Below are 15,392 nucleotides of genomic sequence, written 5' to 3' on the forward strand. Positions count from 1 at the left end.
AAATTACCACATCAAACGTGACGCGGTAACATGAATGCAGCTGTTTAACTGAATAAACAGTTGGTAAACACAAGTACATCTTATTGAACATAACTTATTTTCATCACCAATTATCATTAAGGTGGTAGTGACCTAGCGGGTAAGACACTCGCCTGTGAACCAGAAGACCCGGGTTCAAATCCCACATACTACCATTGTGTCCCTGAGCAAGACACTTAACCCTAAGTTGCTCCAGGGGGACTGTCCCTGTAACTACTGATTGTAAGTCGCCCTGGATAAGGGCGTCTGATAAATGCCATAAATGTAAATCATAGTAGAACAGCTTTCTCAAGCAGTTTGTGATGCATTTTGGAAACAGGAGATGAGCCCCTGGTCTAATGCGCCACCTGGCTTGAGAAACCCGTTCTCAAAGACTTACTTTTAGTCATTATTTGGGTAGCACACATATTCTGAATGCCTGAATGGCATGAATGGCAAATGAGCCAATTTAATCTAGATTAATCTAAAAGATATATTAATCGAGATTAATCAAGATTAATTTTTCTTACTCTATATTAATTTTGCTTACTCTAGATTAAGATTACAGAGAGATTAATCTAGATTAAGAAACTTAATCTATACCCACCTCTAATATTAATACAAACACTCTTCTGTCTTTGAACCCTGAGAGTGAAAATTCTTAATATGATGAAAAAAAAATTCTGACCATATTATTATTCTGTCACAGAATTACATTTAAATTAACATCATGCTCTTGGGACCGTGGACCAAAAACAATTTTTTATTCTTCAATTATGACAATAATACAAACACAAAACACAGGAAAGAAAATCATTACAAAACTGAGTCATTTTACTTGATTGAATGAAAAAAAAGAAAAAAAAAAAAAAAAAAAGAGGACAAAGGAAGGACATCAAATGAAAAGCTGAAAAAAAGCTCTCCATGTGGGGATGCAAAGTGGGCACTAATAGAAGATCAAGGCCTGCAAGACGCACGGTCAGTTCTGGTTAGAGAGCGTCAGTTTGACTTGGTCCAGGTACAGCAGGTGAACAGAGATGTCGGTCCGGTCCAGTCCAGTCCAGTCCAGTCGCTGGAGGTACCTCATCTTTACCTGATGCTGTTCACAGGACTAGAAGGATCCCATTTCCTGTTACAATACAGTGGGCGGTTTCAGCTTCAACAACATCTCCTCTCAGATCTGGGCCTTCAGCGTGGCGGCCGCTTTACAGCAGTCGTCCTCTACACTCGGTGGACCCACAGCAGCACAGCAGCTCTTTCCCCTCCACACTTCCCACCTCATAATTATAATCCCAAGTCAGCTCTGTCCCAGCTCGTATGCGCCTGAAAAAACACATTAAAGTGAAGTGATTGTCACATGTGATACACAGCAGCACAGCACACGGTGCACACAGTGAAATGTGTCCTCTGCATTTTTCCCATCACCCTTGGTGAGCAGTGGGCGGCCATGAAAGGAGCCCGGGGAGCAGTGTGTGTGGGGACGGTGCTTTGCTCAGTGGCACCTTGACAGATCGGGATTCGATCCGGCAACCTTCTGATTACGGGGCCGCTTCCTTAACCGCTAGGCCACCACTACCCCATTAGTATGATTCTTATTATTATTACCCTTTTTAAAAGAAGTAGTAGACTTCTGAAGACTAACCTCGAAACTAAAGTTTATCTACTCAGAATGCAGAAAGACACTAACTTGCTGGCGAAGAAGGCGACCCAGGGGAAGCGCAGGTCGTGCGTGTCCACAAACACGTTCTGGACAAACAGATTTGGACTGCAGCTGTGCTGTAATAGAAGAAGCAAACAACAGAGAGTAAAATGCGTGGAGTGAGTGCGTGGAGTGAGTGCGTGGAGTGCGTGCGTGGAGTGAGTGCGTGGAGTGAGTGCGTGGAGTGAGTGCGTGGAGTGAGTGCGTGGAGGGAGGGAGTGTAAAGTGAAGTGATTGTCACATGTGATACACAGCAGCACAGCACACAGTGCACACAGTGAAATTTGTCCTCTGCATTTAACCATCACCCTGAGTGAGCAGTGGGCAGCCATGACAGGCGCCCGGGGAGCAGTGTGTGGGGACGGTGCTTTGCTCAGGTGCACCTCAGTGGCACCTTGGCGGATCGGGATTCGAACCGGCAACCTTCTGATTACAGGGCCGCTTCCTTAAGCGCTAGGCCACCACTGCCCACCAGTGAGTGCGTGGAGGGAGGGAGTGAGTGCGTGGAGGGAGGGAGTGAGTGCGTGGAGGGAGTGCGTGACTTACGTTGAGGTATCGGCCCAAGTTGCCTTCAAGCTTGGCATCAATGATGTAACAGGATTCCTCTCCATCAAAGAAATGTCGTGTAGTTTTGGGACCTCCTTCACCCCCTCCGCCTCCATGGCCCTGCGCTGTGCCTGTCATGCCTGTGCCACCTCCTCCGCCGCCTGTTTTGACCATCATGCCGTGGGACTTCAGTGCAATGCCACGGGTTGACTTCACTGCAACCTGCCTCTTCACCACAGCTGTAAGAGTGGAAGAGGCGGAGTAGCATCATGAACTTCTCTCAGCCCAAGCTTTCTTCTGCTCCATATTTGTACGTTCTCACCAGTCTTTTTTACTTGTTCCTTGTTGTCGTCTGACCCCGAGCTGATGGTCTGTACGTCATCACTGTCAGAGAGGGTCATCACGTCCTGCAGGAGGGGTGGCCATGATGGATTTAGTAAACTAGAACCCTCCACTCCTCACCACTACATTACAACCAGAGCCTCAGACATGGCGATATGAAAACATACGTACCGTGTTGCTGCCAGCCTTCTTTGCACCTTCCGTCTTCAAACTTATTCGGTGGAAAAAAAGAAAAACCACACAGCTTTAAATTAAAATAAAAAAAAAATACAAAAGCAACCAAATATGAATGCATCTGTAACAAGGGTAAAACAAGAAAACAAGGCGGGATTTAAGATGGCTAACCTTGAGGTCTTTGTGTCCACTGGTTCCTGTTTAGGATATAAATGAAGTATTTTAAATAAATGCAGAATCGCAGTACAGTGTGTTAAACCTGCATTCCTCCCGTCTGCCTCACCTTCTTCTCGGACTTCAGCGCCTCTCCTTTGATGGCACTGGAGGACTGGCTAGTGAGCCAAGAAGCCACTTTGCTTTTTCCCGTCTCCTCTGGCATGTGAGGTGGCTTCTGGTCCTCAGCCCCACTGCCTGACACGCTCATGCCATCCTTACTGTCCTGACTCTCTGCAAGAGAGAAAGACGTTTTCGAAAATCAGACTCAAAAATATTCTTCTATCCTATGAAGGATACATGAAAAAGTAAATAATAAAATGGCATGAATTATATACAGTGGTTAATAAAACAATACAAATTAAATATGTCATATTGAAATATTTGACAATTAATTTAATTTGGGCCCATTCAGTGCATCATAAATTACTTCTGTCTGGCAGTCCAACCCATCAAACTGGGCGGGGCCAACACTGATCCAGCCGGACCACTAGAATCACTGCCCCCTTTAATCCCTTTGGGCCAGTGGTGGCCTAGCGGCTAAAGAAATAGACGTTTGCTGGTACGTGGCTTTGTCTAGTACCTAGGAGAACCAGATTATGATTATGGAAGATAATTTTTGCAGTGATAATCAGTCTGCATCTTTCGTCACTTCTCACCTTCCTTTACCCCTTTAGCCTGCCTGCGTGTGGTGTAGCTCCTCCAGACTGAGCTGGATGTGTAGTAGGTGTCTTTAACAAAGGTATCATCTGAGCTGTCATCATCATTGGAATCATCATCATCCTCCTCCTCCTCCTCCTCATTCTCACCCTCTCCTGAAGAGTCAGCACGCCCTAAGATATAAAGACAACGCGCAAGTTATGAATTCAGACCACTGTCCTGTGCTCCACGTTCCCAAATTGGTCAGATATTTGAACTCTGACCTTTGCCCCCATTGCCACTGCTGGTGTCCTCTGGTTTAGTGGGGCCTTTATTCTGCATAGGTTTGAGTTTGAGGCGGCTCATGTCCACCCCACTTCCCTCACTGTCTGAGCAGTGAGCCTCGCTCTCGTAGCCCTCCTTAAAGTTCTCCACACTCTCTATATGGTCCAGGTTGGCAAAGTACTCATCGCCCATCTCCAAGCCCTCCTTATCAGCAAAGTCATCAGTCAGGATTTTACCTGAAAATGGAAAAAAAAAAAAACAACAAACTGTGAAAAATTCATACAAACTGGAAATTTGCGAAAGTCTCCAAAATCTGCTCACCTGCATAGATACAGACAAAGGAGCCTTTAGCGACATCGTCAAGGCAACGGATGCCCCAGCCCTTGTTCTGCGTTTTGAAGAGCTGGAGGCGAACCTGCAGGCCATGCTGCACCAGCCTGTTAGTGCACATCTGAGCGTTACAGCGACAGCGCTTATTACACTCATAAATGCTAGAACGGAGAGAAAGAGGAAGAAGTTTAGCTTGACGGTGGGGTGCTGTAATGGATGCTCACTCAAAAAAACACAATCAACAATCGACAACAAATTGTTAATGCAATATGACTTTTCCTCTAGATTAGATTAGATTAGATTCAACTTTATTGTCATTACACATGTACAAGTACAGGGCAACGAAATGTAGAACAGGAGTCGGCAACCTTTAACACTCAAACAGCCACATGGATTCGGTTTCCACCAAATTATTATTATTATTTCTACCAATATATTATTTAACATTTAGAACTCTAAATCTGAGTTGAAGGTCTCTTTCAAATGAAATGTAAAGTATACCCCTCTGACGTAGCCTAACTGGTCTTGAAAGCTTAATAAATACATGCCGGTTTGCCAGGCATATATCCATATATGGCATGTGGTGCATATTTTACGTGACATTAATGTTACAAGATCACAATAATAATCAAGTTTTGAACTACAAAAAAAATAAATCAAAATATAATACATTTAAAGTATTATTTATTTTCCAAAGCCACAGAGAGCCGCGGTGTAAGAACGAAAAGAACAGGGTTGCTGATCCCGGTTATGGAGATTACAGCTGGTTTCTATTTAAAATGTCCTAAAATTGTATGAATCACTAAAGATAAAGTTCCGATTTTACAACTATCTTTTTACATCTGCTTAAGTTTGAATTCATTTTCTTTAGTAATACAGTTCAAAGGATTGTTCAGTAGGATGATACCATCATTATCATGCAGAACTTTTGGGATTCCCACCCCAGAGTCTCTCCACAGTCCAAAATAAATACCACCTGACTGATGTAAGGTTCATAAAACCACAAACTCCACCAACCCCGTGGGGAGGCACTCCTCCAGCCGCTTGTGTGTGTATCCAGCGCTGGGATTGATCTGCCCGCCAGGTGTACATCCAGTGGCCTGCAGGGTCAGCTGGTGACATGAGCACTTTGACCTGCGAAGGAAATACGGAAATGGAAGCATGGTAAAGACCTGGTACTATTGTGCAGGACCGAGGACAACCATACTGACTTGTCTCGGCACCCATCGGTGCAATCACAGCCCACCAGGAAATCAGGGCTGGTGTTGATGAAGACCCCATCAGCTGGGATCCTCTCCTTGCTGTATGCCACGTTGGGCGGAGGCGTGCCGTCAATCTCGTTTACACATGACAGCGGTATGTCCTCGCGGCCGCTGGTGATGTCCCGGATGAAGTAGAAAGGGCGCTGTGGCTGGAAGCGCCGGTCAACCAGGACGTAGGGGTCGAGGCAGAACATCTCCAAGAAGATGAAGTCACACTGTGACTGGAAGAGGTAACGCTGAATCTCAGCCATGCTGCGCAGGCACAGTCCACATGGCGCCTTGTAGATCACGTGGAATGACATCTGTCAGGGGGACAGGGATGGGACAAAATAAATGCATGCTTAATACTCAATTTATCTTTAATGATATGGTGACCTAGCGGTTAAGGAAGCGACCCCGTAATCAGAAGGTTTCCGGTTCGAATCCCGATCCGCCAAGGTACCACTGAGGTGCCACTGAGCAAAGCACCGTCCCCACACACTGCTCCCCGGGCGCCTGTCATGGCCGCCCACTGCTCACTCAGGGCGATGGGATAAATGCTGAGGACAAATTTCACTGTGTGCACCGTGGGCTGTGCTGCTGTGTATCACATGTGACAATCACTTCACTTTATCTTTATTTTACAGTGGACATAGGAACAAGAGGCTGGAGTTTAATTAAATATGTGTTGAGACTTTATGTGAACTTGGGGCTACGGGGGTCAATCTGCAGTATTTTGTTTGTATAACTCATGTGCAGCAGATTGAGAGATGGCCACAGTTACCTTGCGGTTGAGACGACGGCGGGCAGTCATGCGGCGGAACTCGTACAGGAGCGGCGTGAGCAGGGGGTTACGGCCGTGGTACATGTTGGGCCTCTGCGGACGAACGCGCTTCAGGCAGTCGGGAGAACAGGTGTGGGTCAGGTAAAAGAGGCGGTCGTTGGGCGCCTGGTACGAAGGCTCTTGTGGTATCCGCTCGCTGGTGAAGGAAGGCTGCGGTGTCACTGTAGTGACAGCTGTAGCAGGAGTGATGGATGTCACCACCTGAACAGGACTGGACTGGAGCAAGTAGAACCTACCAAAATAACCATAAGAAGCAAGCAGAAGGACACACAGATAATATAAAAGGGAATAGAATCGACTTTAGTGCATCTGAAATAGCCACAACACGGTCTTACCTGTTCTGCGGGTTAGTGTTTGGTTGCTGGGGTTTAGGAACATTTGCCTGAGGCTCAGTGGACATTGCCAGCCGAGGCGAAACATACAGAGACGTGCTCTTTTTGGCAACTTGGGTTTTGAGCCTGTTGTCTGGACTCCTGACAAACACAATTACAGCTATTACAGTAAATCAGCTAAAAAAAACAGCAAATCAAGTCTGACCCATATGTCAATACGCCCATGGTAGTGACAGCAGGCCACTTGCCAAAGGACTGTGTTATGGTGAAGAATGGAACTCACTCGGTGCGAACAGGCTGCACAGGGGTCACAGTTGAGGGCCGAGAGCCCACAGGCTGCGGGGCCACGGGCTGAGAGGCCAAAGATTGCGGAGTAGGGTGTTGGGACTGAGACCGGGTGGCCAGAGAATTAGCCTCACTAGTGTACTGCACCATAGGACGATTACTTCTCAGGGCTCCTGAAATACAGAATAGCAAAAATATATATATATATATACATATATATGTTTTTTTTATGAGTTTTATGACAACCACACAATCCTTTTATGGGTGATTGCTGTTACCCATGTTGGGGCGAGTTCTTTGCTGCCCGGACATCTTCTTATCCTGTGTATTTGCTGTGTTCATTTTCAGGTTGAACATGGGCTCCAAACGGGTAGAGCCGCGGTAAATCCACTCACTACGTTTGTCATCCTGCAGTTAAATGGCCAAGAAAATTTAGTTAATCATTTAGTTAATGAACGGCTTTATAACAGAAATACAAATTTTATAAATCTCAAAATACTACCAGTCGATGAATTTTAATACTTTACTTTACTTTACTTTATTTGGCAGACGCTTTTATCCAAAGCGACTTACAATGGGAAGACACCAGCAATTCTCGTTCGATTTCTATAGAATATCAAGTATACAAACTAAGAGCCCTGATGAGGCTTAGACTTGTCAGATTCTGGTCAGATTCTATTCAAACCAAAATCACACTGGAGACAATCAACTGTCTTGAGGTCGTCTGGTTCATAAGCGGGTGTCTAACCCACTCGGCTACTACCACACCATCACTCTTGTCATTTTAAATAGTTTAATATGCAGAACGTAGCATCTGTTCGATGAGACATAACATCCACCGGTTGCCAAAGATGGTGAACTGTTGTGTGAACTGTAATGCAGTATTTTGTATAAATTGTGCCCAAAGTGAGCACCACTGAGGCAACCAAAAATGTATTTCATACTTCCTATGACGGGTGGGTGGTAGTAGCCTAGTGGGTAACACACTTGCCTATGAACCAGAAGACTACAGAGTCACAGGTTCAAATCCCACTTACTACCATCGTGTCCCTGAGCAAGACACTTAACCCTAAGTTGCTCCAGGGAGACTGTCCATGTAACTACTGATTGTAGTTGGTCTGGATAAGAGCATCTAATAAATGCCATAAATGTAAATGTAAATGACTGGCATATGCCCCCTGATGGACAACCTATACTAACAAAACTCTTAATGTCAGAATCTCTGCAAAATGATCATAATTATCAATATGATCTGATCATATCAGCAAACAGTCAATGCTATATATTTCTGTAAAAAATAAATTTTAACATTCAAATCCAAACTCTGACCAGAAAGAGAATTTTGACCAGGCTCCCATCCACTTCTTCTACACGACTCCTCCACCAGGTCCCCTCCCACTCCGTTTTTATCAGCTGACCAGGCTTCAGCAGCACCATGGGCCTGTTTGGATATGCCGTGATGTACTCCTCTATGAAGTCCCTGCAGGACGCATCCTCAATGTCTTCCCACGTCTTTTTCACTGAGCAAGAAATCAGCAAGTGATCAGAGGTCAAATCTGGCAACTGATGTGCATTAGACATCAGGAGTGAAAAATGGAATTAAGTCGATTGAACTGAAACACAGAGTGTATTTAAAGGAAGAATAACTCGATATGTCTGAAAAGAGGAAAAAAACATTACATGGTCTGCAGACAGGGTAGAGCTCGAGCAGACTGACATAGGAGGCGTAGCCATCATCAAAAAAGATCAGGAACCTGGAAAACAAGGACAAAATTGGAAAACAGGAATTGTGTCAAGGGTTCCTAACTTGAGGAGATACTCTCCTTTAACGCTCTTACCTCATACGGTTCTTACTGTTGGGCATCTCCGCAACAATGCCAGCATAGAGCCACACCTGGTTCCCATCTTTGTACTTTGCAACAACACGGGCACCAACGTACAGCCTTTCCAGAGTAGGATTGTAGTCAAACGCTACATGGTTCCCAGACAACAAACTCTTGCCTTTATTCTCAAACTTTACTTTGTACTTAAAGCTGTTTCCTGTTAAGCAAAGGGAAAGAAATCAGACATTACACATTTTACACCAAACTACAATCCGGCAACCCCTGCTTAATAATTCTATTGCATAATGGCGCAGCAGTGGCCTAGCAGGTAAGGAAGCGGACCCGTAATCAGAAGGTTTGTGTAGGGAAAATGTATGGGCATGGACTTTTCACGTGTTGTGCCATGGAAAAGTCAGAAGACGCAAAAGGCTAAAATGTTTTCAAAACCTAGTGTGTTATGCTGCGCAGAAGCTGATAGAAGAAAGATTCTGGCGCCTTTGTCCAAACTGGTCTAAAGTGAAGTGATTGTCACATGTGATACACAGCAGCACAGCACACACGGTGAAATTTGTCCTCTGCATTTAACCCATCACCCTGAGTGAGCAGTGGGCAGCCATGACAGGCGCCCGGGGAGCAGTGTGTGGGGACGGTGCTTTGCTCAGTGGCACCTCAGTGGCACCTTGGCGGATCAGGATTCGAACCGGCAACCTTCTGATTACGGGGCCGCTTCCTTAACCACTAGGCCACCACTGCCCGTGGCTGCTTTCCTACCCTGCGTGGTATAAATATGCTTGTGAACTTACTAACAGGTGGGAGTTCTTCTTGTAAGTCCCCCCATGCGCATGGTAAATTAAACTTGGTAATAAACTCAGTTGACTTTCTTTCATGCAGCTCCCCAGACGGGAAAATTCCCACCACAAATGGCGCAGCGGTGGCCTGGCGGGTAAGGAAGCGGACCCTTAATCGGAAGGTTGCCGGTTCGAATCCAGAGCCGTCAACGTGCCACCCAACTGCTCCCCAGGCGCCTTTCATGGCTGCCCACTGCTCATCAAGGGTGGTAAAAGCAGAGGACACATTTCGTTGTGTGCACCGTGTTTCACAATGACAATCGCTTCATTTTTACTTTCACTTAATAATGATGAGATGGAAAGTCAAAGAAGCCCCAAAGCTTTAAACGCTGATGTTTTACTTACCCATAGAAACAATGGCAATAAGGGTCCCTTTGTGCCAGGTCTTGGTCCGCTTTTTACCCAGAATGCTCATATCCACTTTCATAGCATCTTCTTTGAGATCAGGGTTGGGCTGGGTAGGGGTGTTTCGAGGAGCTTGGGAGACAAATACAGCGGGAAGGCCTGGAGAAAAGATGGCCGTTCCAGTAGAGGGTTTGACAGTAAACGTTGGGGGCGGTGGTGGATTGGTAACAGTCTGGGCCAGTTTGTGCACCTGATGGGAGCTCCTCTGCAGAGCTTTAGATGCTTCTTTAAGCTGCAAGTGTACACACAGGCCAATATATGCACAAGGAATGAAGGACAATTCACATATTTCATTAACATTAGATCATAACAGTCAAAACAACAAATGTCTATATATAACATATAATTCATGCAGTCACATATGGTTTGATTTTAATACTTTCAGAATAATATTTGCCAGAGCTTACTGGTGAGCTTTTAATTGGTGTGGCAACTTTTGTAGGTGGGACCACTAAAAAAGAAGAACATTAACAATGTTAGCAAATTGGACACAAGCGTCCATAAGGAAAACACACATATATACACCAACTTACAGCAACCAACAGCAATGACATCATCGTCGTCTTCATCATCAATCTCAATGACCTCCGAGGGGTCTTGCCCCGCCTCTCCTTCATCTTCAGAGCTGCTTTCCCGATACACAAGTCCCATCTTACTGTAAACATGTTTCACCAACGCTTCACACTCGTCAACTGACCTGGGCACAGAAGAACCATGTTACACACACAAAGCAAAACTGGAACGCAAATCAATATTCTCCATACGGTAATGGCCCAAATGATGTGTGACCCATGTGACACTGTCCAGGTGGGGCAGTGGTGGCCTATCGGTTAAGGAAGCGGCCCCATAATCAGAAGGTTGCCGGTTTGAGTCCCGATCCGCTAAGGTGCCACTGAGGTGCCACTGAGCAAAGCACCGTCCCCACACACTGCTCCCCGGGCGCCTGTCATGGCTGCCCACTGCTCACCAAGGGTGATGGGATAAATGCAGAGGACAAATTTCACTGTGTGCACCGTGTGCTGTGCTGCTGTGTATCACAAGTGACAAAAGGTGCCTGTTCGGGCGCCACTGTCACCTCGGACCGGCCGGCTAGCGTCTGCGCCACAGACTCCGGACACGGCCGCTCAGTGAGTCGCACATCATCTGGGCCACCCAACACGGTGCAGGTGGAGTGGAGCTCACCGTGATGCCGTGCTGAACAGCGTGTCCACCGCGGCCACCTCCTTCTCCCTCTGCTCCACCCAGTGCTCCAGCTCGGCCAGCTGGGCTCTGCGCTGCTGCACGGCTTCGCTGCGCTCCACCTCCTCAGAAATCCACTGCTTCAGCTCATCCAGAGACACCCCCAACTCCTCTTCCAGCTCTGCCTCCAGTCCATCCACATTTACGTCCATCTGGGCCCCTGGGGACTGGCGTTTATTGACAGTGTATTAGCAGGTAGACAACTGGCTAGTTTTACACGCAACATACACGCTTTGTAAATAACTACGTTAAAACCCCAGTAAAAGGTGCTAGCTCAGCAGCATCCAAAGCTAGCTCGTCACCAGTATGGTCCACACTTCATTCACTGACGTTCTTGGCGCCAGGCGTGTTTAACTGCGTGAATAAACGAATCTAGCGGTCGATTTAAACTCCACGATACCTGGATGTTGCACAAACTGAGGCGTCTGTCGCCCTTTTGTTTTGACTCATCGGCCGCTGAGACTGACGGTATATGTAGTCTTGAAAAAGAAAAAACTAAAGACGCGCGACATGCATTATTCACAGAATATGTTGGTGACGCGCGTAAAGTTTAATTCTAACGAGATGTATGTGGCGTCTACGGGGAAAAAAGTCCCCTTCCAAGTCTACTTCCAGCGCGTTGCAAAACTCGGACTCCAAGTCCCATAATTCCCAGCGCCAAGATGGACCAGAATGGCGCGTGAACGGGCAGCTAGCAAACGGATGTGAATGAAAAGCTGTGCTCGACATACGTTTTTAAGCACCCGTGTCGTGTTCATACTGCTGCACAAGGCTTTTAAAAGTCGACCCCGTAGCCAGAACGTTAGAAACAGCTAATGCATTACTTACCTTATTTTTTAACTTATTGATATTCCGGTTAACGTGCAGTCGGGAGGACGGTTGTTCGTGCGTCCGTATCTTTACATCGCACAATGCTTCATGCTCTCAACATCTGTCCATAGTTGATGGCGTTCCCTCCAGCCCGGACTCCACAGCACTGCCACCCTCCGGCCCCGGTCTGCTCATTCGCGAGTCGGCACAGCGAGCGACTCGTTCGTCTGATTCGGTTCTTTCCGGTGAACTCTCTTGGACGCGATTCTCAACTTGTCCCAGGGTCTGGGCTGTCCCTGCGAGTAACCCTGCGAGTATCCCGTTTCTCCTGCTGTCAGATTCTCTAGACCTTTAAAAATAATAAATAACGAAGGAACTAAGCCTTTATTCGCTGTTGGGGCATATTCCAGGGGTCGTAATTCAAATGCTGTCGGTTTCTTTTTTAAAATAAGTGATCTGGGAGGTAGTGAATTATGCAACCTTGATCCATGTTAGGGCAAACGCAATAATCAATAAGAAGGAAACATTTTGCATGCAATTAGAATGTATGAGGTTCAATTATTAAAGACTGAGATATGTAATTATTTAGTTTTACATTTTGTAATCATGACAGAAGCAGTGCATACTTTACAGCATTCGGTAATGCGAATAACGCAAATAAGACACCAACTGACCTTACACGCCATTTTCACCTGTTGACTTTCTGTGACAAAATAGCATAAACTGCCTTTTCCGTCTGCGGTGTCTTGCAGTTCCTTATGCTGATATGTTGGTAGTTTGGCTGGTTGCGAATGGCTGCAGCATCTCCATAGCAGGGTGGGACCAGCAGGTCTGAAGACGTATCTGTCATCAATTTATTAATTTCTTAACCCAACAGCTGGTTCTCAAAGTCCAGAATGTAACTATAAGGTAATAGATTAGAATTAATGAGCAGATTGTCATCTGTAGAAAATGATGGCATATGTAAAATTATGAATCTATACAGCAAACGTGTAAAAAAAAGTTATTGCTTTTGTCATATTAAACATACAAATGTTAAATCTATTATAGGAAATATTACTTTTCGATGTATGAAAATGATACAATATGAATACAAGCTCAGGGTGGGATAAATGATTCATAAATTGTAGTTTATGGATCTAAAAACCTGCATTTGAGGTATAAAGTGCAGTGCAGGGTTAATCAGGTTCGAATCACCTTAAAACCAACAAAAATACATGAAAAATATACAGATGTTCGCTGTCCTTTTCAGGTGATTTCACCGTAACAGAACTACGGTATGAACCACAAGAGTTCTGTCAAGATGTCAAACTTTTTCTTATTTTGCTGTTCCAGTAAAACAACATGGCAGAATTTCATCTTTGCTCATGGAGACGTGGAGAAAAGTGGCAAAAAAGAATTGATTTGTAAGCTCTCTTCAACACATCCCAGCAACTGGTTTTGCTCCTGGCTTCTGAAGTGGAGATGTTCCAGTGTACCATCTGAGGACTGTACTTGTAGATGATGATGATGAGGCACTTTTCTTCTCAGGCCTCTATCTGTTCTTCCTGGTAGGTAGAGACAGATATGGACGTGTAGGGGTCCAGCACCATCTGAGCACAGCGCACCATAGTAATCAACAGGAAAAGGCACAGGAGGAAAAAGAAGAAGAGAGCAAAACCCAAATCGACATCTATGTCCAACCTGGCCACAGGTAGAGGTGGGAGGTCCATCTTTGTCCAGTGCAAAAATCTCCAAGTATCCTCATGAATATTGTTTAGAACGTCAAAATAAGAGTCACTCGTCTTCTCTCAGACATTTTCTTCACCTCCACGCGGTTCAGCCTCACGTTCCTTACAGATCCCGTCACCGGCAAAAAGGTCTGTGCTCTTCAGGACGCACAGCTTACACTTGGCGCCTGTGTGACCAATGAATACTTAAAGAGGGCGTTTGGTAACCGAATTGCCTCGTAAGGGATTACCACACTGTGGTCGGTTACGGTCCAGTCCTACAGTGCTCAAAACGGCGCAGCACGTGTTAGAAACGCGGTAGCTGCGGTGTAGTGTAGCATGGATGATGGATGGAGGTGTGGACGTGACAGGTTAAAAAAAAAAAAAAAGGCCAACGCCGAGCTGAGATGGAGCTGAAAGTTGACCTGTCCAATCCAGATCAGATGCTATCTGAGAGGGAAGGACAAGACAGAGCACTGGAGAGGTGGACTTGAGGGACAAGAGTATAAAGTGACCAGTAACGGGTAGTATCTCTATCTGCCACTTCAGAAGGAATTACTAGGTTGCTGCATTTAATCAAACTAACTGGGTGAAGAAACAGTATCAGTATGTCTTTCCTGGGGACAGTGAAGATGCGTGATACAAGCTAGTCGGTGTACAGCTTGGTTAAAACACACAGCCATTAATGAGCATATCCCTACATGAAAGTGTCAATCCTCCTCCACTCCTCCATGATGGAGCTGGCAGATGTTAGCGACCAGTTGAGGCCGTCCCACAGATGCTCAGTACATGCTTGTCCAGTCCAGCACCTCCACCACCAGCCTCTTCATCTTGGAGGTTATCATGTAGGAATCCTGCGCTGTGGCCCAGCTTCTGAAGGGAGGGGATCATGCTCTGCCTCAGTACGTCACAGTGCACGCTGGCTTCGTGTTCAGCACTCATTCAGCCCCAAACCACCATGCTTGTCTGTGGGCAAGACACACTTGTTCTTTAAGTCATTTTCGTTCTCTTAAGCAAACCGTTTGACCTGCACCCCAACAACTCCAGCAGGAAGGTGCAGAGGCCTGTCCTGAGTGGAACCTGTCCAGTTAAACCGCCGTATGGTCCTGGGTGCCGTGCTGCAGCAATCTTCTTATAACCTCGGCCATCTTCGAGTAGAGCCACAGTTCCTGTCTCCAGATCCTCAGAGGGGTCCTTGCCAGAGTCCAGTATAAGAGCAACTCTACAAAGTCGAACACTCCTGAGACCCCAACACTGACCCTGGAGAGGGAGAATGGCCAACTCAACACAATATTCCACATTTTCCATTAGGAGTGGACTCACAGTTTAGACGGTTAATGGCTGTGTGTTTAATTATTTTTACACACCGCCATACACGCTGTTCTCCTCTACATGGTGTCAACGTGTCAGGTCTTCAGTATTACAACTACCGGCCGTGAAAGCGTAAACCCATTCTGCACAATTTAACAGCGAGAGGCTCGAGGGGACAGGAAGGGACAGAGCGAACGGACAGAGGAGGAACACAATCATTTAGAGAGCCTCTAGAGAAGCCTCCTCCTTTTCCATTTTCACTTGATCACTCACACTGCACTGCTTAGACTGATTCTGTA

The 15,392-nt window shown here is 46.0% G+C and overlaps 1 protein-coding gene across 4 annotated transcripts; it reads right to left on the bottom strand.

Moving 5' to 3' along the window:
* Window positions 1-765: 765 nt before the first annotated feature.
* Window positions 766-15,309, bottom strand: setdb1b (SET domain bifurcated histone lysine methyltransferase 1b). Of its 4 annotated transcripts, XM_028980430.1 has the most exons (25): window positions 12,748-15,309; window positions 12,092-12,422; window positions 11,207-11,430; window positions 10,558-10,721; window positions 10,432-10,475; window positions 9,965-10,256; window positions 8,787-8,988; window positions 8,629-8,702; window positions 8,278-8,468; window positions 7,227-7,356; window positions 6,947-7,121; window positions 6,667-6,804; window positions 6,272-6,563; window positions 5,458-5,810; window positions 5,264-5,380; window positions 4,238-4,407; window positions 3,916-4,152; window positions 3,652-3,825; window positions 3,063-3,226; window positions 2,951-2,976; window positions 2,777-2,816; window positions 2,586-2,670; window positions 2,264-2,502; window positions 1,706-1,794; window positions 766-1,341 (listed from the first exon to the last, which is right to left on the bottom strand). In XM_028980430.1, the coding sequence occupies exons 3-25, from the start codon at window positions 11,413-11,415 to the stop codon at window positions 1,224-1,226; spliced, it is 3,723 nt and encodes a 1,240-aa protein (XP_028836263.1). In that variant the 5' UTR covers window positions 11,416-11,430; window positions 12,092-12,422; window positions 12,748-15,309; the 3' UTR covers window positions 766-1,223. The 4 variants fall into 4 exon arrangements, with proteins under 4 accessions (XP_028836263.1, XP_028836264.1, XP_028836265.1 ...); XM_028980431.1 differs by lacking the exons at window positions 12,092-12,422; window positions 12,748-15,309 and adding an exon at window positions 11,664-11,795; XM_028980432.1 differs by lacking the exons at window positions 12,092-12,422; window positions 12,748-15,309 and having other exon boundaries at window positions 11,207-11,656.
* Window positions 15,310-15,392: the final 83 nt, after the last annotated feature.

This window comes from Denticeps clupeoides, chromosome 5 (genome assembly GCF_900700375.1).
Source record: "Denticeps clupeoides chromosome 5, fDenClu1.1, whole genome shotgun sequence".
Taxonomy (NCBI): domain Eukaryota; kingdom Metazoa; phylum Chordata; class Actinopteri; order Clupeiformes; family Denticipitidae; genus Denticeps; species Denticeps clupeoides.